General features: G+C 41.5%; 2 protein-coding genes across 3 annotated transcripts in view; both read left to right on the top strand.

The window, feature by feature from the left end:
- The window catches only part of BCAP29 (B cell receptor associated protein 29), a 49,572-nt gene extending 46,747 nt beyond the window's left edge, over positions 1 to 2,825 (top strand). For both annotated transcript variants that reach the window (XM_026503447.4, XM_044385755.3), the window contains exon 8: positions 1,687 to 2,825. In XM_026503447.4, coding sequence (XP_026359232.1) covers positions 1,687 to 1,722 — 36 coding nt within the window. In that variant the 3' untranslated portion in view covers positions 1,723 to 2,825. The remainder of the gene's footprint in view (positions 1 to 1,686) is intronic.
- Positions 2,826 to 19,606: 16,781 nt separating this feature from the next.
- The window catches only part of SLC26A4 (solute carrier family 26 member 4), a 50,428-nt gene continuing 43,400 nt past the window's right edge, over positions 19,607 to 26,634 (top strand). Inside the window, exons 1-4 of the mRNA XM_057304064.1 lie at positions 19,607 to 20,067; positions 21,657 to 21,825; positions 23,738 to 23,904; positions 25,376 to 25,515. Of these exons, the coding sequence (XP_057160047.1) occupies positions 23,741 to 23,904; positions 25,376 to 25,515 (304 nt within the window). The 5' untranslated portion in view covers positions 19,607 to 20,067; positions 21,657 to 21,825; positions 23,738 to 23,740. The remainder of the gene's footprint in view (positions 20,068 to 21,656; positions 21,826 to 23,737; positions 23,905 to 25,375; positions 25,516 to 26,634) is intronic.

Here is a 26,634-nt window from a genome sequence, read left to right as displayed (position 1 = left end):
CGAAGGCAGAGGCTTAACAACTGAGCCACCCAGGCGCCCCCACAAGTGTACTCTTAAGTGCCATCACCTGTTTCACCCATCCCCCCCACCCACCTCCCCTCTGGCAACCACCAGTTTGTTCTCTGTATTTAAGAGTCTATTTTTTTTGTCTCTTTTTTTACGTTGTGCATTTGTTTTGTTTCTCAAATTCCACATACAATTGAAATCGTACGGTATTCGTCTTTCCCTGTCTGACTTCTTTTGCTTAGCATTTTACTCTAGCTCCATTCATGTTGTTGCAAATGGCAAGATTTCATTCTTTTTTGTGGCTGAGTAATATTCCATTATGTACGTACATACACACACGACATCTTTATCTGCTTCTCTGTGGATGGACATGTGGGTTGTTTACATAGCTTGGCTATTGTAAATAATGCTGCAATGAACAGAGGAGTGCATATATCTTTTTGAATTAGTGTTTTTTATTCTTTGGATTAATACCCAGTGGTGGAATTACTGGATCGTATGGTAATTCTATTTTTAATTTTTTGAGGAACCTGCATACTGTTTTCACAGTGCCTGCATCAGTTTACATTCCTACCAACAGTGCATGAGGTTTCTTTTTTCTTCACTTCCTTGTCAACACTAATATTTCTTGTGTTTTTGATACTAGTCATTCTGACAGGCGTATGGTGATACCTCATTGTGATTTTGATTTGCATTTTCAACAATGTGATGTTAAGCATCTTTTCATGTGTCTGTTGGCCATTTATAGGTCTTCTTTGGTAAAATGTCTATTTTGGTCCTCTGCCCATTTTTAATCTGATTATTTGAGTTTTTTGGTGTTGAGTTGCATAAGTTCTTTATGTATTTTGGGTACTAACCAACCCCTTGTCAGATATATCATTTGCAAATATCCTCCCATTCAGTAGGCAGAGCTGTGATGTTTACCTAAAGTGGCAAGATACAAACATGTGAAAGTGGTAACTTATCGTTCAAAATACCTCCTCTAATCCTGTCTTCTAACTTGGTTGGTTAATGTTAACATTGTTAAAGTTGCTCCGAAGGCATTACTGCTCAGCCTGAGCAAGGGCTTGGTGAATCTCTAGTGTGCAAGCAGTAACACTTCAACGCCATTTTATGAGGTTGGTTTTTTTTTCCCCTCAGTGTAGACTTTTCCTTTCTTAAGTGCAAATGATCTCTTAAGGTTCATTTCTATCCCATTTTCCTCCAGTTTTAAATGATATAGTCATCTTGTGATCAGCAAAGAGTATAATCTGAGAAGTCAGTTCTATTGGCAAATATCTGAAGAACAAACACAAAAAAAGGCCATCTCATCCGGGGTTTTTGGGTCCCTTCATTCTTTCCTTGCCAAAAATCTTAATTGGGTTTGTAAGAGGGGAATTTGAGAAATTTTGTTTTCCTGGTATAACCCGTGAAACAAAAGCAAAATAGATTAAGGCAGAGAAATAAATGAACTTATCAAGAGTGTTGTTTTTCCCCTTTAGACTTTTTTTTTAAATAAAACCCACAAACTTTGTAGTTTGAGACTTTCTCAATCCATGTTTTCACATTTGATTATTCTCATAATTAATAACCATACACAGAAAAGAGAATTTTTTAAAAATTCCTTGCCATATCTACAAATCTGTTTTTCATACTTTGCTGTAACTACTTACGTAAGTTGTTTTTTTCTTCCCCCTGCAGAATCGTTCAGGGAAAGACAATAAGAAGGGCCTGTGAACTTTGAAAGAAGATTGTGCGATGCCATGTGAAGATGATCAATTTGTTATCATGTTAGCCTCTAGAACATTTAAAATTCAGTTCGGAAAAAGGTACTATTTACAACCAGCCAATAATTTTTTTAAAGCCACATATAGGCTGTTATCATAACAGCATTGTCACAATATTTGATGATGTTTCAGATATGTTGTAAAGTCTGTATTCCAGCTCTCATGTGAAATGTAAGCACGATAAGCACCCTATTGAAATGTCGAGAGTAACATTGCTGTTTACCAATAAAAGGACAAATTTATAACCAGTCACTTCCAAAACTAGATTTTTAAGTTGATGAAACCATTAATAGCCTTGAAAGCTTTGATGAGTTTTCAGTAATAATAATCTATTTAATGAGATGATGATAATGCTGGTATATTTGAAAACAGTATTCAGTATTAGCAAATTTGTTCATAGGGAGATTAAATAAGGAAAAATGATCAGAATTAGCCACCGTATATATAGGGAAGAGTCATAAAGAACAAAAAACAAAAGCAATGACCTTAGTTGTTGTTTTTTATAAGTCTGATGATTATAGTTTACTCTTATAAGACAGCTATATTGATAATTATATTTTTGTTACTGTGCTTCTATATCCATTAGACTGTTTTTGTTGACATTGGTGTTAATAATACATAATTAGTAGGTGTTACATCTTTTTAAAGTTCATCTGGTAATGAAGTTTACATCTGTTTGCATAACTGCCGTACACTGAACTTAAAATTATTTTACAACAATGTGGAATTTTTTTTTATTTTTAATTTTTATGTTATGTGAGTCACCATGCAGTACATCCTTAATTTTTGATGTAGTGTTCCATGATTCATTGTTTGTGTATAACACCCAGTGCTCCATGCAGTATGTGCCCTCCTTACTACCCATCACCGGTCTGTCCCAATCCCCTACCCCGCCCCCTCTGAAGCCCTCAGTTTGTTTCCCAGAGTCCATAGTCTCTCATGGTTCATTCCCCCTTCTGTTTATCCCCCCATTCATTCTTCCCTTCCTTCTCCTACCGATCTCCCTGCTATTTTTTATGTTCCATAAATGAGTAAAACCATATGATAATTGTCTTTCTCTGCTTGACTTATTTCCCTTAGCATAGTCTCCTCCAGTCCCGTCCATGTTGCTGCAAATGTTGGGTAATCGTTCTTTCTGATGGCTGAGTAATATTCCATTGTATATATGGACCACATCTTTTTTTTTTTTTTAAGATTTTATTTATTTATTTATTTGACAGAGATAGAGACAGCCAGCGAGAGAGGGAACACAAGCAGGGGGAGTGGGAGAGGAAGAAGCAGGCTCATAGCGGAGGAGCCTGATGTGGGGCTCGACCCCATAATGCAGGGATCACGCCCTGAGCCGAAGGCAGATGCTTAACCCAGGCGCCCCGGACCACATCTTCTTAATCCATTTGTCTGTTGAAGGGCATCTCGACTCCTTCCACAATTTAGCTATTGTGGACAATGCTGCTATGAACATAGGGTGCATATGGCCCTTCTCTTCACTATGTCTGTATCTTTGGGGTAAATACCCAGTAGTGCAATTGCTGGATCATAGGGTAGCTCTATTTTTAACTTTTTAAGGGATCTCCACACTGTTTTCCAAAGTGGCCGTACCAACTTGCATTCCCACCAACAGTGTAGGAGGGTTACCTTTTCTCCACATCCTCTCCAACATTTGTTGTTTCTTGCCTTGTCAATTTTTGCCATTCTAACTGGAGTAAGGTGGTATCTTAAGGTAGTTTTGATTTGAATTTCCCTGATGGCTGATGATTTTGAACATATTTTCATGTGTCTGTTAGCCTTTGTATGTCTTCATTGGAAAAGTGTCTGTTCATATCTTCTGCCCATTTTTTGATTTGATTATTTGTTTCTCGTGTATGGAGTTTAAGAAGTTCTTTATAGCTCTTGGATACCAGTCTTTTATCTGTAGTGTCATTTGCAGATATCTTCTCCCATTCCGTGGGCTGCCTCTTAGTTTTTTTGACTGTTTCCTTGGCTGTGCAGAAGCTTTTTATCTTGATGAAGTCCCACAAGTGCATTTTTTCTTTTGTTTCTCTTGCCTTTGGAGATATGTCAGGAAAGAAGTATGTCAAAGAGGTTACAGCCTATGTTCTCCTCTAGGATTTTGATGGATTCCTGTCTCACATCGAGGTCTGTCATCCATTTGGAGTTTATCTTTGTGTATGGTGTGAGAGAGTGGTCAAGTTTCATTCTTTTGCATGTAGCTGTCCAATTTTCCCAACACCATTTATTGAAAAGACTGTCTTTTTTCCACTGGGTGTTTTTTCCTGCTTTGTCAAAGATTAGCTGCCCAAAGAGCCGAGGGTCCATTTCTGGGGTCTCTGTTCTGTTCCATTGGTCTATGTGTCTGTTTTTGTGCCAGTACCATGCTGTCTTTGTGATCACAGCTTTGTAGTATAGCTTGAAATCAGGCAACATAATGCCCCCAGCTTTGTTTTTCCTTTTCAACATTTCCTTGGCGATTCGGGGCCTTCTCTGGTTCCACACAAATTTAAGGGCTGTTTGTTCAGCTCTTTGAAAAATATCATTGATATTTTGAGCAATGTGGAGTTCTTGACTCAGAAAGCTAATATACAACATATGCAAAGAGCAATGTTTCCCATCACCATAAGAGTTACTAATTATACAAATAATACCTCAAATATACATACACTGGGGTCACAGTTTCTCTGAGATGTATCTGTATTCTGAAAGCTAAATCTTAAATGCTATTTTTCATTCGTATTCCTTTAGAATCTCCTTTAGAACATGATAGTGATTGTAGTAGTATTAATATGATTTAGGTTGTTCGGTGTTGTAGACATGAAAGTCATCTTCCTTGTCTCATAAAGACCTAAATAAGCGAAAATGGAAAATAATGACCTGAGTTCTTACTTTCCCAGTATCTGTTTCATCATTTGTTGTTTATTTTCATTTTAGCACTGACTTCATGCAAATCTAATTTTGGTCATTGTGACACAGATGAAATGAGCAAATACATAAGAATTTTATTTCAGATCAAAGTCAGGAGCTACTGCTGGAACACAGGCATGCAGGAGACATTTAACAGGAGTGAGCGCCAGAGTTAGACCATCTGGGCTGACAATGCCCTGAATAACAAGGAAGGGGAGTGCTCGAGTAGGAGGGAACTGAATAGGGACAGCTCAGAGTATTGCCTCAGAAATAGCTGAGTGGGTAAACATGAAAGTACGGTGTGTTTGTGATCCTGGCCTCCTGGGCACAGAAATCAAGTTTAGTGACAAAAAATAGAGAGAGAAGTAGAAGATACACAGCTTTAGAATTGGCAGAACTAAAATCGAATCCCAGCCTTACCAAAATTTAGCTGTGTGATTTTGAACAAATTACTCAAACTTGCTAGACTTCCATTTCCTCATCTCCGAAAGGGAAATAATAACATTTAGGTCAGGATTATTATGTAAACTAAGATACTACAATGACCCTGGTAGTTTTTTAGGCTGTGCAGCAGGGGGAAAGCCTGGGCACCCTGTGAAGAGCATGAGGATTTGAAAGATTACCAGAAAGCGCTTAAGCTATAAAGTGGGTCCTGGGATGGAGCCCCAAGTCACATTCCCTGCTCAGCAGGGAGTCTGCTTCTCCCTCTCTCTCCTGTACTCCCCCCCGCTAATGTGCTCTTGCTCTCGAGCTCTCTCTCAAATAAACAAAATCTTGAAAAAAAATAATAAAGTTACATTTAAGTAACCTTAGACCTCAACCCTCAGTTTTAGAAATCTGCAACCTGATGCCTTAAAAGTTTGAGCAGTTTCCCCAAAGCGGTGTGGGTAGTTAGATTCAGGGCCAGGATCTGAGTCTGTTCCTGTTCCCCAGATATTATTCTAGTGTCTATACACAAATTAATTATAATTTACTAAATGAAATATTGCCGTGTATTAGCCAGCATTTGAACCAGGGAGTTTGGCTCCAGAGTCACCATACTGAACTGCCTTTCAAGCTACACTCGTTTGTTCTTAATACTCTCTTCACCACACTGATGGTTCTTAACGCATTCTACTGTTATAAATAAATACGTATCCCATGGATTTAGTTATACTGCATATTAAGTTATGTTCTTTCCTATTGTCAGTAATGACTTCACTATGCCTTGGGCTGTATCACAGATTCCAACTCAGGAGCGTCAGTCTTGCCCTTTTCCATCAGAGTTACATAGACTTTGCCAGACTCCCTACTTGTAAGTCTACCTGGAGGCTCTGGACTCCAGGAAGTAGTACTTAAGAAGTTTTAAGTAAGCACTCTAGAATTCTGCATGAGTCATCCTGGTGGCTTGCCTAGCTTTGTCTTGGGCCCAGTAATGGTAGCTGAGTTACCCTAAACTCCAGTCTAGAGCCTAGAGTTAAACTACTCTCTCTGGTACTATTCTGATGCCACCAGCCTGCCTGGATCTCAGAATACCCATGCTTCCAGTTCCAGTGCTGGTCTCTGCTAGCCTGAAGTGACGCTCTTGCTTCCTCCTGGGACCTCACCACTCCAACCACTTGCATGCACCTGCTCTTGTTGTCTTGCTCTACCTCTGTGGGTTTGGTCTGGTTCTGCATTCTCATTCCATTGTCCACTGCCTTCTCGCTGCCCCACTACAGCTGAATGGCCCATGCCCAGCACTACCGACAAGGCCCATGGGACACACCTTGCATTCGAATGCCCACTTTATACTGTGCAAATATAGCAATCCTCATAAGCACTGACTTTAGTATCTAGAGTGGATTTGTCTAAATCCCATGAAGCTCTTTTTCTGAACTTTTTTATCCTTTGGCCTATCTTTCCTAGAATTCTTGAAAACTCCACTTACAAAAATTCAATTTTCTTTTTTTGGCATTTCTTTCTCTAATCAGTTTACTAAGTGGCATTTTATTATTCCACTGTGGTGCTTTCCACCTTATTTGCTACAAACACATCTTCCTCACTATAGCCAAAGTGATTTCCAACACTGCAGAACTAAAAGACAGCCCCCCAGAAACTACCCATGTCCTAATCCCTGGAAGCTGGAAATACTGTCTTCCATGGCAAAAGTGAGTATTACTTTATATGGTGAACAAAACAAAAGTATCGTTTTTCTTTTCCCAGTGATTAAAGTGTGTGTGTGTGTGTGTGTGTGAGAGAGAGAGAGAGAGAGAGAGAGAGAGAGATGCTTTTAACTCTTCTTTACAAAGAAAAAGACAAAAGACGCAGGTGAATCTAGGGTTTTGGGGGGCCTGGAGCAGATACACTTTGGGGAGTTCTCTGTAAGAAAAATAATATAAAATTACCAGAGCAGGGGCGCCTGGGTGGCTCAGTCATTGAGCGTCTGCCTTCGGCTCAGGGCGTGATCCCGGCGTTCTGGGATCGAGCCCCACATCAGGCTCTTCCTCTGGGAGCCTGCTTCTTCCTCTCCCACTCCCCCTGCTTGTGTTCCCTCTCTCGCTGGCTGTCTCTCTCTCCCTCTGTCAAATAAATAAAATCTTTAAAAAAAAAAAATTACCAGAGCAAGATTAGGTTGAACATGAGAATTTATTCAGAATAAGAACAGAAATTACAACACATTGCTTGAACCTTGGAAATCCAGATCCCCTTCTTCTAATGTCTCTGGGTGATTTAGGAATGCTTTCCGATGCCCACCAGCTCCTCCTTTCTACCTAAAACACTCTATAACTTCAGTATCCTGAGGATTCCTATGTACTTTAAAAGACCCAAAGCTTAAACTTCATTAACTCTAAATCTAGTCATGAATCTACCTCTAGGTAAGAAATGGGAAGGCAAAAAGAATGTAATCAGCTTGCCGAAAACTTCAAAATTTAAAGGGACATAAATGACAGTCACTTATTTTATGATAGGTATACCAGTTCTGCTGTAACACAGTACCACAAATTTAGTGACTTAGAGCAACAGCAATTTATTCTCGACAATTCTGGAGGTTAGAAGTCTGGAATGAGTGTTACGGGACTCAAATCAGCAGGAGCAGGGCTGGTTCCTTCTGGGGGCTTTAAAGGAGAATCTGTTACCTTGCTTCCTCCAGCTTTGCATTTCTCTGATGCCCACATTCCTTTGCCCATGGCCCCTTCCTTCACCTTCAAAGCCAGCAATGGCCAGTGAGTCTTTCTCATCCCACATTACTCTGACATTGACCTTCTTCTTCCTTCTTTCTCATTGAAGAACTCTTGTGATTGGGGTGCCTGGCTGGCCCAGTTGGAAGAGTGTGCGAATCTTGATCTCTGGAATCTCTGGGTCACGAGGTCAAGCCCCACGTTGGGTGTGGAGCCTACTTAAAAACAAAAACAGAAACGTGATTATATTGTGTCCACCCACATAATCCAGGATAATTCCTTTATCATCAAGTCAATTGATTTGCTAATTTAATTCCATTTGCTACCTTAATTCCTCTTTGCCCTATAACCTTACCCAGTTCCAGTTTCTGGGGATTAGAGTATAGTCCTTTTTGGGAGGCCGCTATTAACGATGTCAACCATGTCAACCGCAGTGAGGAAATTATTTGAGTGCCAAGTACTTTTTTTAAGTAATCTCGAGGGCCAACATGGGGCTCAAACTCGCAATCCCAAGGTCAAGAGTCCCGTGCTCCTCCGCCTGAGCTATTCAGGTACCCCGTGAGTGCCAAGTAATTTTGAAAAAATTTTTTTATGATCAGATTCCTGTAACTTTTTATTGGTTCTCTTTTTGGAGAATTTATATTTTTCATGAGACGATCTGTGAGGGAAGCCAGAGTACGATTTTACGTTTCCGAACTGAAAAGCAGCTGGTACTGGAAGCTGAGCCTGCCCAGAAATCTGCTGCCTTTGGTCTTCCTCCGGTTGAAGGCCACCGCAAGACTCCCCAAACACTAGAAAATACCAGATGGAGGATTTTCACCTAAAGAAAGCAGAGTTGCAAAAAGCTAACTGAACACATGCTTTTACTCTCTCCTACACTGCACTGGAGCTATAGTAGAGGGGGTTTTTTAAGGCATAAACCTTCAGGGATAAAGTGAGCATGACAAGAAACTTTGGAAAGGCTGTAGCACCGATGGACAAGTGGTGCTGACTTTACCAGAACTCAGGAAGAATGAATTCTGTTTCCTCAGAGGGGAAAGCTGAGAACAGAGTCCATTGAAGCCACCAAATAACGAGCGCTTGGGAATCGGCCAGCTCCTTCTCACAAAGGAGGGCAGATCCCTCGATGCCCTTCTCCCTGCAGACTCCTGGGTGATGAGCCTCCCTCACCCCAGCACACAACCGTTTTCATCTTTAAAGAGTGGAAAGCAGAACATCTGTGTAATAAACAGAAAACAGAGGAGTTAAGTCAATGACGTCAGCATACTATATTGCAGAACTTTCTCAACCCGGAATGATAGCAGCCTGTCTCTTACTTCCAAGCAGAAGACCAAGACTTTCTCTAGATGGGAATCTATTAGACGCAAGATAGAGACCTAATAATGCCGACAAGGGTGATGACATCAGGGGTTCCCCACCAAACCACAGCCTGCTCACCCGATAGGATATCACACCCACTTAGAGCTCCCAGGCAGCTCTGGAGGCCCCGACTTTGAAGTAAGAGCAGGCACTCAAGCATGAGGAGAATCTGAGAAAAGCCTCTAATACAAAAACAAAGAGACCAAAAAACAAACAAACAAAAAATGTGGTGAAAATAGAAAGCATGCAGGAAGAAGAAAAGTACATTGAAAAAATAAATAACAGCTGGGCCCCTGGGTGGCTCAGTCGGTTAAGCGTCTGCCTTTGGCTCAGGTCATGATTCCAGGATGCTGGGATCCAGTCCTGCATCAGGCTCCCTGCTCAGCGGGGAGTCTGCTTCTCCCTCTGTGTTCTCCCTCTCTCTCTCAAATAAATAAAATCTTTTAAAAAAAAACCAAAAAACTAAACCCTTAATATCTTCAGAGAAGACATGGGTTCTTATTTCACTACACCTATGAAATCAGAATTGGAAGCTATAACACATTTCTTTAAGAAGGAAAAAAGAGCCTTGGGAAAAAATAGAAAAAGGGCCCACCAAATCCCTAGTATGGTGCCTGAAAATAGACGACACGACTGAACCGAGTTCAAAGAGAAGATTCTACAAGTTTCCAGTGAGAACTCTGTTCAAAAGAAAACCATAGGCCCAAAATTATGTCGCTTAGGTTAAGGTCCCAAATCTATAAACTTTAAGACAGTAGCTAGCCTAACTGCACTTTCGACTGCCCAGAAATGTAACCTTTAACCAGTCTACCTGGGAATTTCCTGGTCCACACTAGGCAGTTTACTGATAGACCCCTTCTGCTCCCCTTAGGAGGGCGACCTTGCCTAAAACATCAGATCCTTTGCTAATAATTTCCTTTTATCTGCTCCCTCTCTACCTTTAAAAACCTTTCCCTTCCTATAGCCCCTTGGAGTGCCCCTCTACTTGCTAATTGGGATGCTGCCCAATTCAGGAATTGATTAATAAAGCCAATTAGATCTTTAAAATTTGCTCTGTTTAATTTTTGTTATTTAACAAATTAAAGGTGAAGGGGTCCAAATGAGTTCAGATTTCTCCAAAGGAATTCTGGAAGAGAGAAGATAATGGAATAATGCTTTGAAAATTCTGAGGGAAAATTATTTCCAACCCAGAATCCTATACTCAATCATGTATGAGTGAAGAATAAAGGCATTTTCAGGCTTGCAAGTTCTCAAAAAGTTTACCTCCCACACAACCTTCATCGGAAGCTAGTGGATAGAGGATGTGCTCCACCTAAAGGATGAGTAAACCAAGAAAGAGGAAAATGGGAAACAGGAGGAGATGAGCACAGGAGACAGACAGAGGGAACACACAGGATGATGGGAAAGGCAGATTTCTAGCTGTGAAGCTGTTCAGATAACCCTGGGAAAGGCTTTTTCAAGACAAAGTTAATCAAATTTTGATGTGAATGAACATGTGGAGCATAATGAACATATTGAAGGGAAACTCCCAATTACACTGGAAGAGGGTTTGAGGTTACATTAATGATATGTGTTAGTCATAGAAAACTAAGCAAATAACACAAGATAAACAAACAGAAAACCAAGATAACTGAAATAAAGGGATCGCCAGAAAGAAAGAAAAAAAAAAATCCGGGAAGTAAAAAGTAATAGCAGCTTACCACATAGCTCCTTTGTGAAATAGAAAATAGAATTACAATAATGTGAATAGTCACTATGAATCTAGCCAAAATTATGGATAGGCGGAGAAATGCTATATGCAGGGGGTTGGCGGTAGTGGGAACAAAGGAAAGAAAGCTAAATCCTCATCTCACCTGGTGAGAAAACTGAAAAAAAAAAAAACCAGAAATGCACGAATATGATTTAGAGATGTAGACATACATATCAAAGCATCAGCTACAGGATTTGAAAAGTCGTCACCTCTGGGAAAGAAAACCTGGCAAAAGGAGCTGAGGATTGCTATCTTATTCACCCTGTAAAACTAGTTGTTTATTCCCACTGTAACACTGATAAAAACTTAAAATTTTAAAAACTTTTTTAAAAGAAAGCAATATTACTGAGTGAAGAATCCTATTCTACCTTTCTGGAAATACTTAGATTCAGATTAATGAGATTGTGTATAATACATTACAAGCTCTTTAGAAGAAAAAAGCCTTATTTAGATTTCTTTATATCGGTCCTCAGCCGGTATTAGCATTTCCATTTGTCCCCAATGTAATTATATTAACATTACATTAGCATATGACTTTGCCTTTTCCAGAACTCTAATTAAGATTTTAAATAACATGTATACCAGTGGGAATCTCTCATTCACCCATGTTAAACACCTTTCCTATTTGATTATAATTCCACTTACTAATTCCTTCTGGCTTTTGTCTTCTAAACAATTTCTGATTTTTATGACCTGAATGCAATTTGAACTGGTCCAGTAAATGGTTTGCAAGGCCCAGGTGTAAGATAAACTGGCAAACTAAATAGAAGACAGCCATTGGGTAGCGACCAAGGTTACCCCAGCTGATCTGTTTATTAAAAGGACCATGCTATGAATTTTTTTTCATTCTAAGTTTTTTAGGCACCTACTCTACACTGAGCATTTTGCCAATAAAAACGGCCAACATTTGTTGAGTCCTCACCGTGTGCTAGGTTCTAATTGCCTTACCTACTCCACATTATTTAATTACTGCAGGAACCCTATGAATTAAATACCATTGTTATCCCCAGTTTGCAGGCAAGGAAAATGAGACATGAAGAGAGAGATGAAGTATGTTTCCTGAATTCCTTAGGGAATGGCTGAGCAGGGACTCCAACCCAGAATCCACACTCCCAGCCAGTGCTGCATATCCTCTCCCCTTGGAGGAGACCACAAAACCAAAGAAGAAAGACAAAGAAACGAACCATGGAGCGCCTTACTGTGGTCTAGAAAATTCTGTCACTGTCCTTAGTTATCACAACAATGTGAAGAATGGTTATTACTTCCTTCTATTTGTGAGATTGATTAGGAAACCGTGCTCAGAATCACAGAGATAAGCTTCAGCCCTTAAGAAACTTATTTCTACTGGGGATCAAACACACAAACACAGAAGGAATGGGCGCAGTCACAAGATGATGTCAAATGTGTGCGAGGAGTAAAAGTATAGTAAGATCTCCAAAGAGTGTTAACCAAGGGAGATGCTGGTGAGGTATCCTAGTGAGGGGTTGATGTGTTGATTTGGGGTAGACATAGAGGAAGAACGAACGACATTGTCCCTGACTTTTGTTCTTTGCTGTAGGAGCAATTTTCCTCTTTTTTGTAAATGTTTATTATTTTACAATATATTAGCTTTCGTGTTGACAAAAGTGATTTCCAGATTGCCCTCTTTTTAGAGGAGTGTCAAAGCAAGAACAAATGCCTAAATTTAGGAATGGTATGAATGGGTGAAAGAGCAGAATATGCAAACTAAAGAGGGGGGAGGTTGTTCTCTGCAGGTTAGAGAAGGCGAAGGAGGGAAGATACTGGGAGGTAAAGAGATGAAAGGAGGGTAAGTGGAGTTTAGGAAGGAGAGTGATTTTCCCTGAGGGAAGTCTATTTTGAGATAGGACCTGGATTGGCTTCAAACCTTCAGGGGCCAGACTACTGACCTGTATGCTCTTAGAGAGGCTTTCATAAATAAGATGTTGCCATTTGCCTTTTTTTCTTTTTCTTTTTTCTTTTCTTTCTTTCTTTCTTTTTTTAAGAATGTCAGAGGAGTAGATAAGAAGAAAGAAGAAAAGTCTCTTAGCCAAGCCTAGTGCCAGTCCCCTCAGATCAGTGGCACATTGTCTCAATCCAGGGGAGTATTGCTACTGTTTAGCATTTGGGACAGGGCCAATGGTGACGCTCAGCAAATATGGGTTCCATCTCCTTGAGAATAATTGCCTTTACATCTTGTGACATCTTCCATGGACGCTGCGATGAAAATCAATTATAATCCCTTTTGGTGGGAGAAACTAAATTAGAAAGAAAAATGATTAGAAACAGAAGGCAGCTTGATGCTTGTGATGCCAGATTTGTTCAACATGTGATTCAAAAGCCGTGGATAAGTTTTTCTGGCCGTTCTCCCAATTAACAACCTTTAGCTTACTTAAAAGCCAAAATCCGTGACTCAAAAGAGCGTGCTAGGAAGAAATTTTTGACAGATAAAATTAGCTATTCCTGGCAACATCAAATAACATATATACATACACTCACGTACCTTTTTTTGAAATGAAGCTCAAATTATACCAAGAGCTAACTCAAACTACTCCCCAGACTCCAAAACTCAATTACAGTCGCTAACGTTTATCAAGGGCTTACTATGTGCCAGGCACTGCGTTTAATTCTCACATCAACATTATGAGTTAGGTACTAGTCTCATATAATCTTATTTTGAAGGTGAGGAAATTGAACCAAAGGGAAAGCTCAGTAACTGCCCACAGGTGGAAAATGACAGAGCCTTTTTCAGTCTGGACGACTGAAACTTCAGACAGTCTGACTCCGAGGCATTCCTGATAAAGTCTTTGCCTTCGAGGAGGTTGTAGCCTCGTAGTGGATTCAGACAAGCACCCTTCAGTGTGGTAAGCGCGTGCATATTAAGAGTGCTAAGGGGCGCCTGGCTGGCTCAGTCGGTAGAACAAGCGACTCGTGATCTCAGGGTCATGAGTTCAGGCCCCACGTTGGGCATAGAGCCTACTTTAAAAAAAAAAAAAAGAGAGAGAAAAGACCTATGTAGGAAGAACATTGACCCTGGACTTTGGCTATTGGGGAAGACTCCGTGAGAAAGGGGCAACCAAAGCAAGACAGAAGCTAGGGATGGTGAAAAGGGGAAAGAGTCTCAAAGAGAGGAAGAAGCAAACCTCCAAGGCAGAGAGAGCTCACTCAGTACCATGGGTGCATAAAAGAGGGTGATGCACAGCCATTTTGAGAAATTTTAAGCTAAGAACAAACCTGACCAGATATGCATTTCTAAAACTGTTATTGGCTGGTTAGAAGAATATCTTCTAAGTAGAACAAGAAGAGAAGCAGGGAGAACTATTAGGGGGCTATTGCCTTCGGGGTAATCCTGGCCTAAACCCAGGCAGTAGCAGTGGAGATGGAGAGAACCGGAGGAACTGGAGAGTTATTTAAAAAGTAGACTTGACAGTAGAATGACATCAGAGGCATCAGAGAAGACTGAATCAGGAAGTGTCCTAAGTTTCTGCCTTAGGCAACTAAATGGATGGGATGCCATTCACAAAGACGGGAAATTCAGGAAGTGTAGCAGATTAAAAAATGGGGTTGAAAGAAGATAATTCCATTTTGATCATATCGAGGTACTCATGCAGCATACAAATTCATAGGGAGAGCATTCTTTATGACAGAATAATTCACGTGAGTTCTTTCAATCACCCAGTTGCCCTAATATATTTTTCCCCTAATATATTTTTAAAAGTTTGATTCACAAAATTTTTAATAGAACTTTTCATCTAGTAATCCACAACTATTAAGATAGATATATGTATATATAATTTATCTTATCACGAGGGCATTTCAAACATCATATTAGTTCTTTTTATATGATTGACAAACTACCATATGGATATAATTTTTAAAAACCTCAGTACAAAATAGAATACAACAAAAATAAGTCTCTTCATTAATATGAACTTATGTTAAGCTTAATAGAGATACAGATGGTTACATATAAAAGTACTATAGATATGTTTATATATGTATTTCATATATGTAAAATGTTACCTAATATTATTTCATAATACACACATGTATTTCTTTGCTCTATCAGCAATGCCATCCCAGCAGCAATGAGCACACCTACTGCCCACATCATGGTTCCTAATACTGTTTCCCAATAAAAGAAACCGGGTGGGCTTCCTTAGAGAAATGGCAGATTCAAGGACTGATACAGGAAATATACAAGATAAGCCTGGAGGGGCTCCTGGCTGGCTCAGTCAATGGAGTATGTGACTCTTGATCTTGGGGTTGTAAGTTCAAGTCCCCTGTTGGGTGTAGAGATTACTTTAAAAAATAAAATAAAATAAAATAAAATAAAATAAAATAAAATAAAATAAAATAAAATAAAATGAAATAAAATATAAAATAAAATAAAATAAAATAAATAAAATAAAATAAACCTGGAGCATCTTGCAATGCCAGAAAGTAAGGAAGTGCTCCAAAAACCAAAACCAAAACCACCATACCATTGATGGGGATGTGTCGAAGGGGCATAGGAGCCAAAAGAAAGAATTTTCAAGGCCAAACCTGGAATAATTTGATGAACAAAATAAAGTAGTATTAGATTCTAATACAAAGGATAAAAGAGTCATGATTCCATACTGACATGAATAAGTAATTGAATAAATGGAGGGGGTGACACAAATCTCTGTTACAGAAGAATTCTTTTTGTTTTTTTAAAGATTTTATTTATTTATTGGACAGAGATAGAGACAGGCAGTGAGAGAGGGAACACAAGCAGGGGGAGTGGGAGAGAAAGAAGCAGGCTCATAGCAGAAGAGCCCGATATGGGGCTCGATCCCATAACACCGGGATCACGCCCTGAGCAGAAGGCAGACGCTCAACCGCTGTGCCACCCGGGCGCCCCTTACAGAAGAATTCTGAATAATCTATGTAGATACTCCACCCTCAAGGAGATGGAGGTTAACTCTCTACTCCTTAAGTGTGGGCTGCATATAATGACTTCTTTTCAAAGAGTATGGTTATAGAAAAGGGGGTAGGGTAGGAGAGAGTCACTTTACAGTGGAGAAACCTAACAAACAGTACTTTATCCAGGTGATCAAGGTCAATACTCTCTCAACAATGATAAGTCATACTGAAACTGTATATCCTTGATACGATATGATAAAAATGGCTCTTGGCCTGCATGGTTTTCCTCCCCCCTTTAAAAAGCATAACACTGGTCTAAGTATGAGAAAAATTGGATAAATTCCAGCTCAGAAGTATCTTACCAAATGCTTAGCCAGTCAAGGTCATCAAAAACAAAGGAAATCTGAGAAACTGTCACAACCAAGAGGAGCCTAAGGAAACAAGAAGACTAAATGTAATGTGGAACAGAAAACTAACATTTGGTAAAAACCAAGGAAATCTGAACAAACTGTTGACTTTGGTTAATAATAATGTATCATTTTTGGTTTTTTCATTGTGGCAAATATACTAGACAAACTTAAGTTGGTAATAGGAAGAACTGGCTATAGGGTACATGGGAACTCCATACTATCCCCTCAATTTTTCTATGAGTCAAAAACTATTCTAAAAATAAAACATATTTTTTTAAAAATCTCGTTTCCATCAGAACCTTGTTTCTGATGGATCTTTCTAGAAATACTCTGTTTATATGCAGAGATATTGTCAATTCACCCCTCCCTATTCTTTCTCCACCTTTCTCCACTCTGCTCTGTGCCCTGAAGACTGATCTTATGAGTAATGAACAAGCTGTCTGGCTCCTTAGCTGTCTGGCTTCTTCCAGTAGAATTTGGGCAATGGAGAAATGGAGGGGTGGGGAAGATCCAACCAGCAAAAGATGAGAGGTAAGGAAGGGGAGCAGTCTGTACATTTATTCCCCCAGCTTCTTCCTTGTTGGGCCTGGAGTTAGCAGTGCTTCTGTTCCTCTATGAAGGGCCACAGTTCCTTCTGGGCATCCCTGTCCAGCTACTCTGGATTGTGGTAAGAGCTCCCACCCCCTCTTCCCTCAGGCTAGAATTGCTGACAGCTGTCTTCTCAGGAGACAGCTGACAGCTCCCCTCAGCTAGCCCTGAGGTACTTCACCATTGCCTTGTTGGTTTTCCTTGACCTGCCCTTTAAAAACAGTCCCCTCATTAACTGTCTCTCACAGTCTTACCTCTTTCTTGCTAGGCCTCTAACTAATATCATATACAAATGTATAGTCCTTTCCTTTATACAACTAGGAGCATGCTATACACAGTTTTTGCACCTTGCCTTTTTTTCATCTAGGATACATTTCAGGTTCCCTTCCATGTCCATATTTATCAATCAACTTTGTTAGTATCCCATAGTATCCTATTGTCCATATATATCATACTTTAAATATTATATCAAAAGAGAGGAGTTAAAAGCTGAAACCTAGCATAGGGACCACAAATGTACCCTGGGATGGGGGAAGAAGATAGGACTAGAAATTCTATGATATTGTGGTGAGGAAAACTGACATTGCCAAAGCTCTGGAGAGGTGATGAAGGTGGAAGTTAAGAAGGTAGGCTTTGGAGTCAAACTTCTTGGGGTCATATTCTAGTTAAGTCAAACTGTGTGACCTTGGGCAAATTATTTAACCTTTCTGTGTGTACTTTCTCATCTATAAAATGGGAATAACAATATCCCCCTCAAGGTAATCCTTAAAGCTCAAAAGCAGTCAAGCTTTCAAGTCAGCTTTCAAGTTGTACCACACTGGGTAATAAGACGCATTTAGTGGAAGTAATGCCATGAACTTCCATCCTGGTCTCTCTTCCTGGTCCCAATCCTTTGATTCTTTCTTTTCAACCTCCCTCAACTTCTTCCTTCTCTGCTCATCCCCCCAATCTCTCCCTTTATGCATGCTAGGCTTTCTCTCTCAATATTTAAGATTTGCTTTTAAATGAAGAATTCTTAGGTTCTAGGATTAATTGTGTTGTTACTAATTTATAGTTCAATAGAGGAGGTATACATAATTTTAAAAACCATTTTTTTAATAAAGCAAAATAGCTGTCAGCCAGCCAAAAAAAAAAAAAAAAAGAAATACGTCTCTGATAATATGCTGTTGTTTTCTCCCAAAAGCAGTTAGAGTCATTGTCTGGATCAACGTCTGCTCAGATCTAACACGGATTACCTTAACTACTGAGGAGAATTTACTGAGTGTAAGGCACCACCAGTCCCCAAAAAGTGAAGTTATTAATCACACATGGAATAATTAGAAACAATTGAATAAATTATAAATACTAAATTTTTTTCCTTTATACATGTCATTTAAAAACATAGCTACCAACAAAACTTTATTCAGAAAATAGTTCTCCACAGAGTTCAATGTCTCTTATTTAAATTCAATTAATTAGGGGCGCCTGGGTTGCGCAGTCGTTAAGCATCTGCCTTCAACTCAGGACGTGATCCTGGCGTTCTGGGATCAAGCCCCACATCAGGCTTCTCTGCTGGGAGCCTGCTTCTTCCTCTCCCACTCCCCCTGCTTGTGTTCCCTCCCTCGCTGGCTGTCTCTCTCTGTCAAATAAATAAATAAAATCTTTTAAAAAATAAATAAAATAAATAAATTCAATTAATTAACATGTAGTGTATTATTAGTTTCAGAGGTGGAATTTAGTGATTCATCCAATGCATATGACACCCAGTGCTCATTACATCACGTTTCCTCCTTAATGTCCATCACCCAGTTACCTCATACCCCCCTAAGAATTCAAGGTATTTTAGGGGTTTTTTTTCTCGCCACCTAAATTCAAGGATCATCTGCATTTCACAGAAGAAAAAAGGTCTTTCATTCTCTTTTATGACCTCTCAAGGGCTTGGTGCTGGCCTTTTTATCTGTCTACCCCGCCCCCTCCCCAAATGCCTGGGCGTAATTGCTACGTACATACATATGGAGGGCTCCCAGTTTGCTATCTCTAGATCTGACTTACCTGGATTTCAGCCACACTGCCTGCCTTTTCCTCAAGCACTGCCTGCTCTTTCCTGACTCAGGGTTTTTGCATTTGCTGTTCCCTTTTCCAGGAAGGCTCTCTCCTTATCTTTCAGATCTCTCTTCCAATGACATACCCCGTTTAAAGCAGTGCTCCCACTCTCCTTGCTGTGCATTTTCCCCATAAGCAATTCCACGTGACATCGTTCTGTTTATTTCTCCCATAGATTTCATCACAACTAGAATATTATCTGATTTATTTCTTTCCTTGTAGTCCTTGTCCCCCACGGGAGTATAAATTCTTTGGGGGCAGGAACTTTGTTATACCTGCTCACTGCTGTATCCCTAACACTTTAAGATGGGGTCTGACCCAAGTAAGGGGTTCAATAAATACTCACTGAATGAATAAATAAATGGATGGATGGATGAGTGAATGGAATACCTAAACATCCAACTCATGACAAGGCACATTCCTCAAGTTTCCCTTTTCTCCCTCCATTGATAGACCACAGGATAAGGTGTGCAAGGATAACTTTAAAGTTTCATGCTAGTGAGAGACAGATTTCCAGACCACATGTCTAATTTGGATTCATATTAAAGAATCTGGTGCTTCCTCTACACTCTGAGACATTATTGAATTATATAAAAATACATTTTTATTGACACTGCAAGGTGTTTTAAATTGGAATGCATGGCCACTCAGTTTTAGAAAGAATTCTTTTTTTTAATGATTTTTGTAAAAGCATGGATTCTCAGTTTTTCAAATTAGTTTCATTCCTACCTAACAGTTTCTCAAGATTCCATCATTAAAGATTAACCAATCAATAATTTAACAAGTGTTTCTTCAGTACCTATTACATCATCATGATTTGCCAAGTTCTTCTCTAGAGACGCAAAAGAAGACTAGCATCATAATCTTCCTTACAGATAGGGAAAAAAAAAAAAAGACAAACAGGAAATAATCAAAAAGCTTAACAGTGATTATCTGGGTAATGAGATAGGAACTGAATACTGTTTTCTATTTTAATATATTTTTTGTCCGCTTATAGGCATGTCTTACTTTTTAATACCATAAAAGACATATACGATATCATTTCTGTCTTCAAGCAGCATATCTTGTATCAGGAGAGAGAGAAAAAATAACATACAGGAAACAAATAGAGAACTATTGAATACGAAATTGTGTGGTTACTGAAAAGCAGCCCAATGAGTTGTTCAGAGGAGAGATCGGAAAAGGTGAGAGAAAGTTAAAGTTCTTCTTGTGTATAAATAGGGCAGAAATTAGCATCTATTGTCTTGAGAAAGTCAACAAGCAAAATGCAAATAAATGCTCAGGATTAAAGTTGATTTTCCCAGTGAAAATGACCACTTCCCCAGGCAACCAATTTTTCAGAGTTTCTACTGATGACTAACACTGGCCTGAGATGTGAACGGTGTTTCTGTTTGAAATGTGGACAACAGTGAGTTCCAAAAGCTGCCTCCAAACAGAAGGGACTCAATTCAGTTCTACAGAAAAAAAATAATAAATGAGCTGCACACATTACAATTCAAAGGTAGAAGATGATAAACGTCAAAGTCTAGGATGTTTTTGAAAACAGATTTCGAGGCATTATTTGCACATTTCCATTAGTTTGTGGTTCTTCTGATTGGGGAACTTTTACGTTGTTTGAAAAGAAGAAAGTAAAACTTTACACCATAAATTTGCCCTCTAAACCAGAAAAGAGTAAAAAACTTCAAAAAAAAGGCTAAAAATTGCTGCTAACTAAACTCTAGGATACCACCAGTTGTAGGATGAGTCCTGATAAAAGGTGAAAAATATGCATTTTAGAATCAGTGAAATAGCGTATACATTTTGCAACCACTTGATGAATGTCTGCTGCACCCACAGATAGGAGACCAGTGTCCTTGCCGATTTTGTTCACCATTGTATCTATGGCCGGCACTAATCGATTCTTGATAAATCCTTGAATGAACAATGTGTATGTTTAGTACATGTAGCAATTTAGTAGTAGATGTACATTTTAGTAACATACAGAACCTTAGAGGGACTTCGAACCCCATCATAGGATGTTTAATAGCATCCCTGGCCTCCATCCACTAGATCTCAGTAGCATACCCTCAGGCGTGACAACAAAAATGTCTCTAGACATTGCCAAATGCCCCCCGAGGGGCAAAATAGCCCTTAGTTAAGAACCACTGGTATATGCAGTTGACCCTTAAACAATGTGAGTGTTAGGGCTTCCAAACCCTGTGGAGTTGAAAATCCTCCAATAACTTTTGCCTTCCCACAAAATTAACTACTGATAGCCTACTCTTGACTGGAAACCTTACCCGCAATATGATCAGTCGATTGACTCATATTTTGTATGACTTATGTGTTATACACCATATTCTTACAATAAAGTAAGGTAGAGAAAAGAAAATGTTATTAAGAAAATCATAAGGAAGAGAAAATACATTTACAGTATTGTACTGTACTTACAAGGGAAATTCCACCTCTAGGTGGTCCTATGCAGTTAAAGCTGTGTTGTACAAGGGTCAACTGCACAAGCTAAACCTTCCCTGTGAGTGGATAAGAATTCTCAAGTTCATGACCTGGATTTTTATTTTTGGGTCCCTTCTTCAATGGTTCTTAACGTTATTTAAAGTTTATTCATTTTATTTTATCTCTACACCCAACATGGGGCTTGAACTCAGGACCCCAAGATTAAGTAAGAGTTGCACGCTCTTTCCACTGAGTCAGCCAGGCACTCCTTAACCTTATTTAAGAATCAAGTACGTTTTTTGTTTTTTGTTTCTAAAGATTTTATTTATTTATTTGACAGAGAGAGATACAGCCTGTGAGAGAGGGGACACAAGCAGGGGGAGCGGGAGAGGAAAAAGCAGACTCCTAGCGGAGGAGCCTGATGTGGGGCTCGATCCCAGAGCACTGGGATCACGCCCTGAGCCGAAGGCAGACGCTCTCAACGATTGAGCCACCCAGGTGCCCCTCAAGTACGTTTTTGAACATCTGTTGAAAGCTGTTGACTCATTCATTTATCAGGAAAATGCACATGCTCACAGCATGTGGAATACAATTACAGAGAATTTACACTAGGGTTCTCCCCTGAGGAGTTCTGTTTCCTGGAGCTTAAAGAATTGTCATGGTTTGAATTTTCCAGCTAAGCAACTGCAGACTGGTGTCCAGAAGGTCCATAGTCTCTTTTGGAGTCTCTTCTGTTTTTACTTCAGAACACTGATAATCGGGGGAGAATTTTCCTGTTTACTAAACTCTCCCATCCTTCATCTTCACCTGCATTAGCCAGTGAGATTCATTCCTGCAGAAGTCAGAACCCTACTGAGGTAGGATAGATCCGACTCCCCTTCACTTATTTCTAGTCTCCATTCCTGTCGAGTCCAGCTGATTCCTTCCTTAATTGCCCAGATGACTGAGAAGAAAGAAAGAACGAAAGAGTCAGCAGGGAAAGAAAGCCAGCCCCCTGGACACTTGGTTTTGATTGTGAAATATAACACACAAAGGCACACACAGAGAGAAAAGTCCATACACAATGTATCTAAAATTATGAATAAATTATGATCTTCAGAAGTATGAGTACTTCTGAAGAAACACTTTCTAGAAATACAGAGCGTTATTAAATACAAAACTGGCCACTGCCCCTTCCCTCCTCCCCCACCCGGAGCACCATGAGAGCTGTGTGCCAGACTCCAGAGCTTCTTGATTCACACAGCCTAGGAGCCAAGGTCAGCGCTCCCAGCAGTCGAGTTTTCCGCGCAGGGCGGGGCTCTGCTCTCCTGGAACAAGTTTCCGTCTCCCACTCCCTGACCTCGCAGCCCGCGTTAGCAATCGGGAGGTGAGTGAGGATCCCGCTGGCCCTTACGTGACAACCAGTAATGTTCTCGGCCCTCCCGGTTCGGCAAAGGGAAAGAATGCGGGAGGAGTAGCATTTCTTTCCCAGTAGGCTAGGTGGGGAAAGAGGCTACCTCTGTGTCCCTCTTTTGGACTAAGGTGTCTCTGTTTTTCCATAAATAAAACGTCTCACTGCCTTCTGCGAGCGCTATAAAGGCAGCGGAACGGCTGTCCCGGGGGCATTCCGGGCGGGCCACCAGCCAAAACAGGTGAGCTGGCCGCTGAGGATGCCGCTTACTCCACCCAGCTTTGGCTTAACTCCCGGGAGGCATCACTAGCCGCTGATGGGACTGGTGTGGGGACACGGAGCGGGCTGGCAGGGGGCAGTACAGCCTTCTTTCTGAGAAGCTGAGAGCGAGAAGGAGGCTAGCAAAACCGGCCCGGGCAAGAGATCCGCTCCACCTGCCCAAAGTTCTGCCCCCGGGAGAACTACGACGCGCTGCTGGAATCTACCTGCAGGCCACGTAGCCTCGGGACCCGGGGAACGTGGCCTGAGGTTTCCAGGCCCGGCCCCGGGGCCAGTGCTTCTCTCCTGGTGCGCGCCTGGGGCTGTGCCCTGGGTCTCGTGCGACGCGAGAGGGGAGCTCACAGGGTCCCCTTCCGTCCCCGCACGCGCTCGGGCCCCAGCAGGGATTTGGGGAGATTTCAGGACGCGGACAGCGCCCTGGCTGCCCGCGGGTGGGGACTGGGTCGAGCTCCGGAAGACCCCCAGGCGGGCCTCACCCTCTTCAGAGTCCGGGAGCCCCAGGCAGCCGGTGCAGACTACGCGACCCGAAGGTCCTCACGTGCCCGGGTGCAGCCTGGTGGTGCGCGCCCGGGGGCGGCGGCCTGGAGCGCCCAGCACGGCGGCGCGCGGGCCAGGTGCTCTGGGATCTGCTGCAACAGGTGGGGCCAGGCGAAAGCTAACGGGAGGTCGCCTCTTCCTGTCCCTTTCTCTTCGCCTCCTCTCCCTCCTTCCCCGCTCCATCTCCTTCCTCCTCTTCGTCCTCCGCCTCGCAGGTCATGGAAGCGCCCGGCAGCAGGTTGGAGCCGCCGCCGCTCCCGGAGTACAGCTGCAGCTACCTGGTGTCGCGGCCGGTCTACAGCGAGCTCGCCTTCCAGCAGCAGTACGAGCGGCGCCTGCAGGAGCGCAAGACGCTGCGGGAGAGCCTGGCCAAGGGCTGCAGGTAGCGGCCGCCGCGGGCTGGGCGCGGGCAGCGGTGGGGCCGGGCGTGTGGGCGCGCGGACCCGGCGTGGGAAGGCGCGCCACCCTACGGGGTCGCCCGGGTTTCAACCATCCACATTGCTGTCCTTCCCGGTCGCAGGATGGCTCATCCTTCTCGGCCCGAATTGACTCTAGTCCCAGAAACTCCTCTTTGGCGAGAGTGTGTTCCCGGTTGCCCCACCTCTCTTTTTCCCCCCTCTTGGGGACATCTGGAGTGCGCTTTGGGGTACAGCAGATCCCTACGGCCTCCTGGTGAAGGTCGGGCTGAGGAGAGTGGAGAAGAAAGGGTATCGATTAAAAAGAGATGATGGGTAAACCCATCACCTGACCAGGAGTCCTTGAAACTCCAAGTTCATCTAGGCAGGATGCCACTCGGAGACACGGGATGACGGCTAGAACCCAGGAGAGAGTACTCCCAAGTTCTTCCCGCTCGGGCAGTGGGACCCCCAGGGAGACCTCCATCACTCTCTAAACCCAGACGGGCCACCCGTAATTAGATACCACAAAAAAACAAAAAAACTAGAGAATTGTCAACTGCTGCCAGATTTTCTTTCTTTTTAAGAATTTTTTTTTTCAGAACGTGAGTATATACAAAAGTAGACAGTATATAATGGAGCCCCCTCCATGTTTTTACCCACCACCCAGCTTCAACAACCACGCTCTGTCTCTACCCACTTGCCCCCACTCCACTTTTTTTTTGAAGCAAATCCTGTACAGTGTATCTTTTTGTCTGTATATATTTCAGTATATATCTCTAGGGACTCTTAAAAAAAAACACAATCCCCTTATCACACCTAAAAAAATAATTCCTTAATATGAAAAACATAAAAATGTCCAATTGTCTCATAAATATAATTTAAATAGTTCAGTTGAATGAAAAGTCAGATAATGTCCACCCACTCTTAACATTTGTTTTCTTTTATTTATAGGGTGCCAAATTTAAAAAATACTAAGTAGCAAGGTACAACAAAGTCTACATTTATCATGTTAAGATTTTTGTATAAACTGGCTCCAAGCTTGTATTGCCAAAATAAAGAGAATGTGTTTATTTTTCTTCAAAGAAAAAGTAGCAGAAGAAGGCGCCTGGGTTAGAAGTCTGAAAATTAATCTCCGTTTGGAGACTCCACATAGATCGTTCTGTGGCTGGTCTAGAAAATGGGTCCTTGTGTAGGGATATTTTCTCAGAGGATTACAAAGGTGGGAGAGGGGAGGGAACACTTAATCCTGTGTTTTCTAGTACAGTGCATTTAAAAGGGTAGATAGAGTTCTTGGCAAAAGCATGGTAACATTTCAGCATTAGTATTTGCCATGCAATTCTTCTTCTTTTTCTAAATGGTTATAAAGACCAGCAGAGTCCAGCTCAAAATTTTGTGCTTTGCAATTGGTCATGACCGAGATGGTATTGGAAAGCCAGTTTTCTTGCCTTTTGACAGCTGTTCAAGAAAGAGAGGCCTTGGTGTCCTGAAGACTCTCCTGCCCATCTTGGACTGGCTCCCCAAATACCGAATCAAGGAATGGCTGCTTAGTGACATCATTTCGGGAGTTAGTACTGGGCTGGTGGGCACGCTGCAAGGTAAGGTGGTGGTGGATTGGGTCCGAAATGATTGAGGGTCACAGTCCCCAGCAGCAGTTCGTAACTTCCACCTGAGTCCCAGGAGTCTGTACCAAATCTTTGCTTACCCTTCGAGATCTTCATCTTTCCTGTAGAGCCCCTTAGTGGACAGATTTGTCTCTTTTTTTCCTCTTCCTTAGAGTGCTCTTGCTGGGAAACCCTGCTGCTTCTCGAGCTGCCTGCTAGCGCCCTAGCATCTGAGCAGTGGCTTCCCAACTTCTGTTGACCACAACTCACAGTAAGAAACAGACATTACATCATGATCGGCACACACATATCTCAAGTTTCGTGAAATGATATTAACCCTCACTACAAGTGATATACTCTGATGGTTTCTATTCTGTCCTCTTCCATTTTGCTTATATTTTTTAGATGATGATTGCAGTTCATTAAATTATTTTGCATCCCACACATGGGTCTTGACCTGCAATTTGAAGGTGGCTTAAGGGAAAGTGAAGGAAGTGTTTTAGCCTGGAGTGTTGTACATAGCATTTTGTTCTGTCCTCCGTAGTTTTTAAAATTCATCCTTATTTTAATCTCTGGCAAAATGTCTTAACAGAGGTGTTTTATTTTGTTTTGTTTGTTTTGTTTTAAACAGGCTTTATATTATATTTCCGTGAGCATCTTAGGAATCTGTTGCATAGTCGGTGAATTGCAGTACGGGCATTCTCCTCTGTCCCCCATCCCTATTGTCTTGCTTCTGCTATCTCCCCAACTCTGCAAAGCCCCTGGACCATGAAAACAGAAGTCTCATTTACTTATTATAATTTGATGGGGCATCTAGTATGCTCCAGGCACTCGGTATGCTGACGTGAATGAGCTGTACCACCTGCTCCTAAGGAGCTCATGGTCCATGGAAAGTAGATAATAACAGTTCAACAGGGCTGTGACAGGGGTAACAAGGCCTTGGAGGTGAGCGTGCACAGAGGCTCACAACCCAGCCTTAGGGGACTGGGAATGGCTTCCTGGAGGCTGAGTTGTCAGATGGAATTTCTGTGAAGGTTTAGTTTGAGACTGCCCAATGATGGCAAGTAGAGTGGGGTGGGGATGTGGGTAGAAAGATGGCTTGAAAATGGACTA

The sequence above is a fragment of the Ursus arctos genome, unplaced genomic scaffold (assembly GCF_023065955.2).
Source record: "Ursus arctos isolate Adak ecotype North America unplaced genomic scaffold, UrsArc2.0 scaffold_3, whole genome shotgun sequence".
Lineage (NCBI taxonomy): Eukaryota > Metazoa > Chordata > Mammalia > Carnivora > Ursidae > Ursus > Ursus arctos.
Note: the sequence above shows the minus strand (reverse complement) of the source record. Positions and strands in the feature narration are given on the sequence as shown.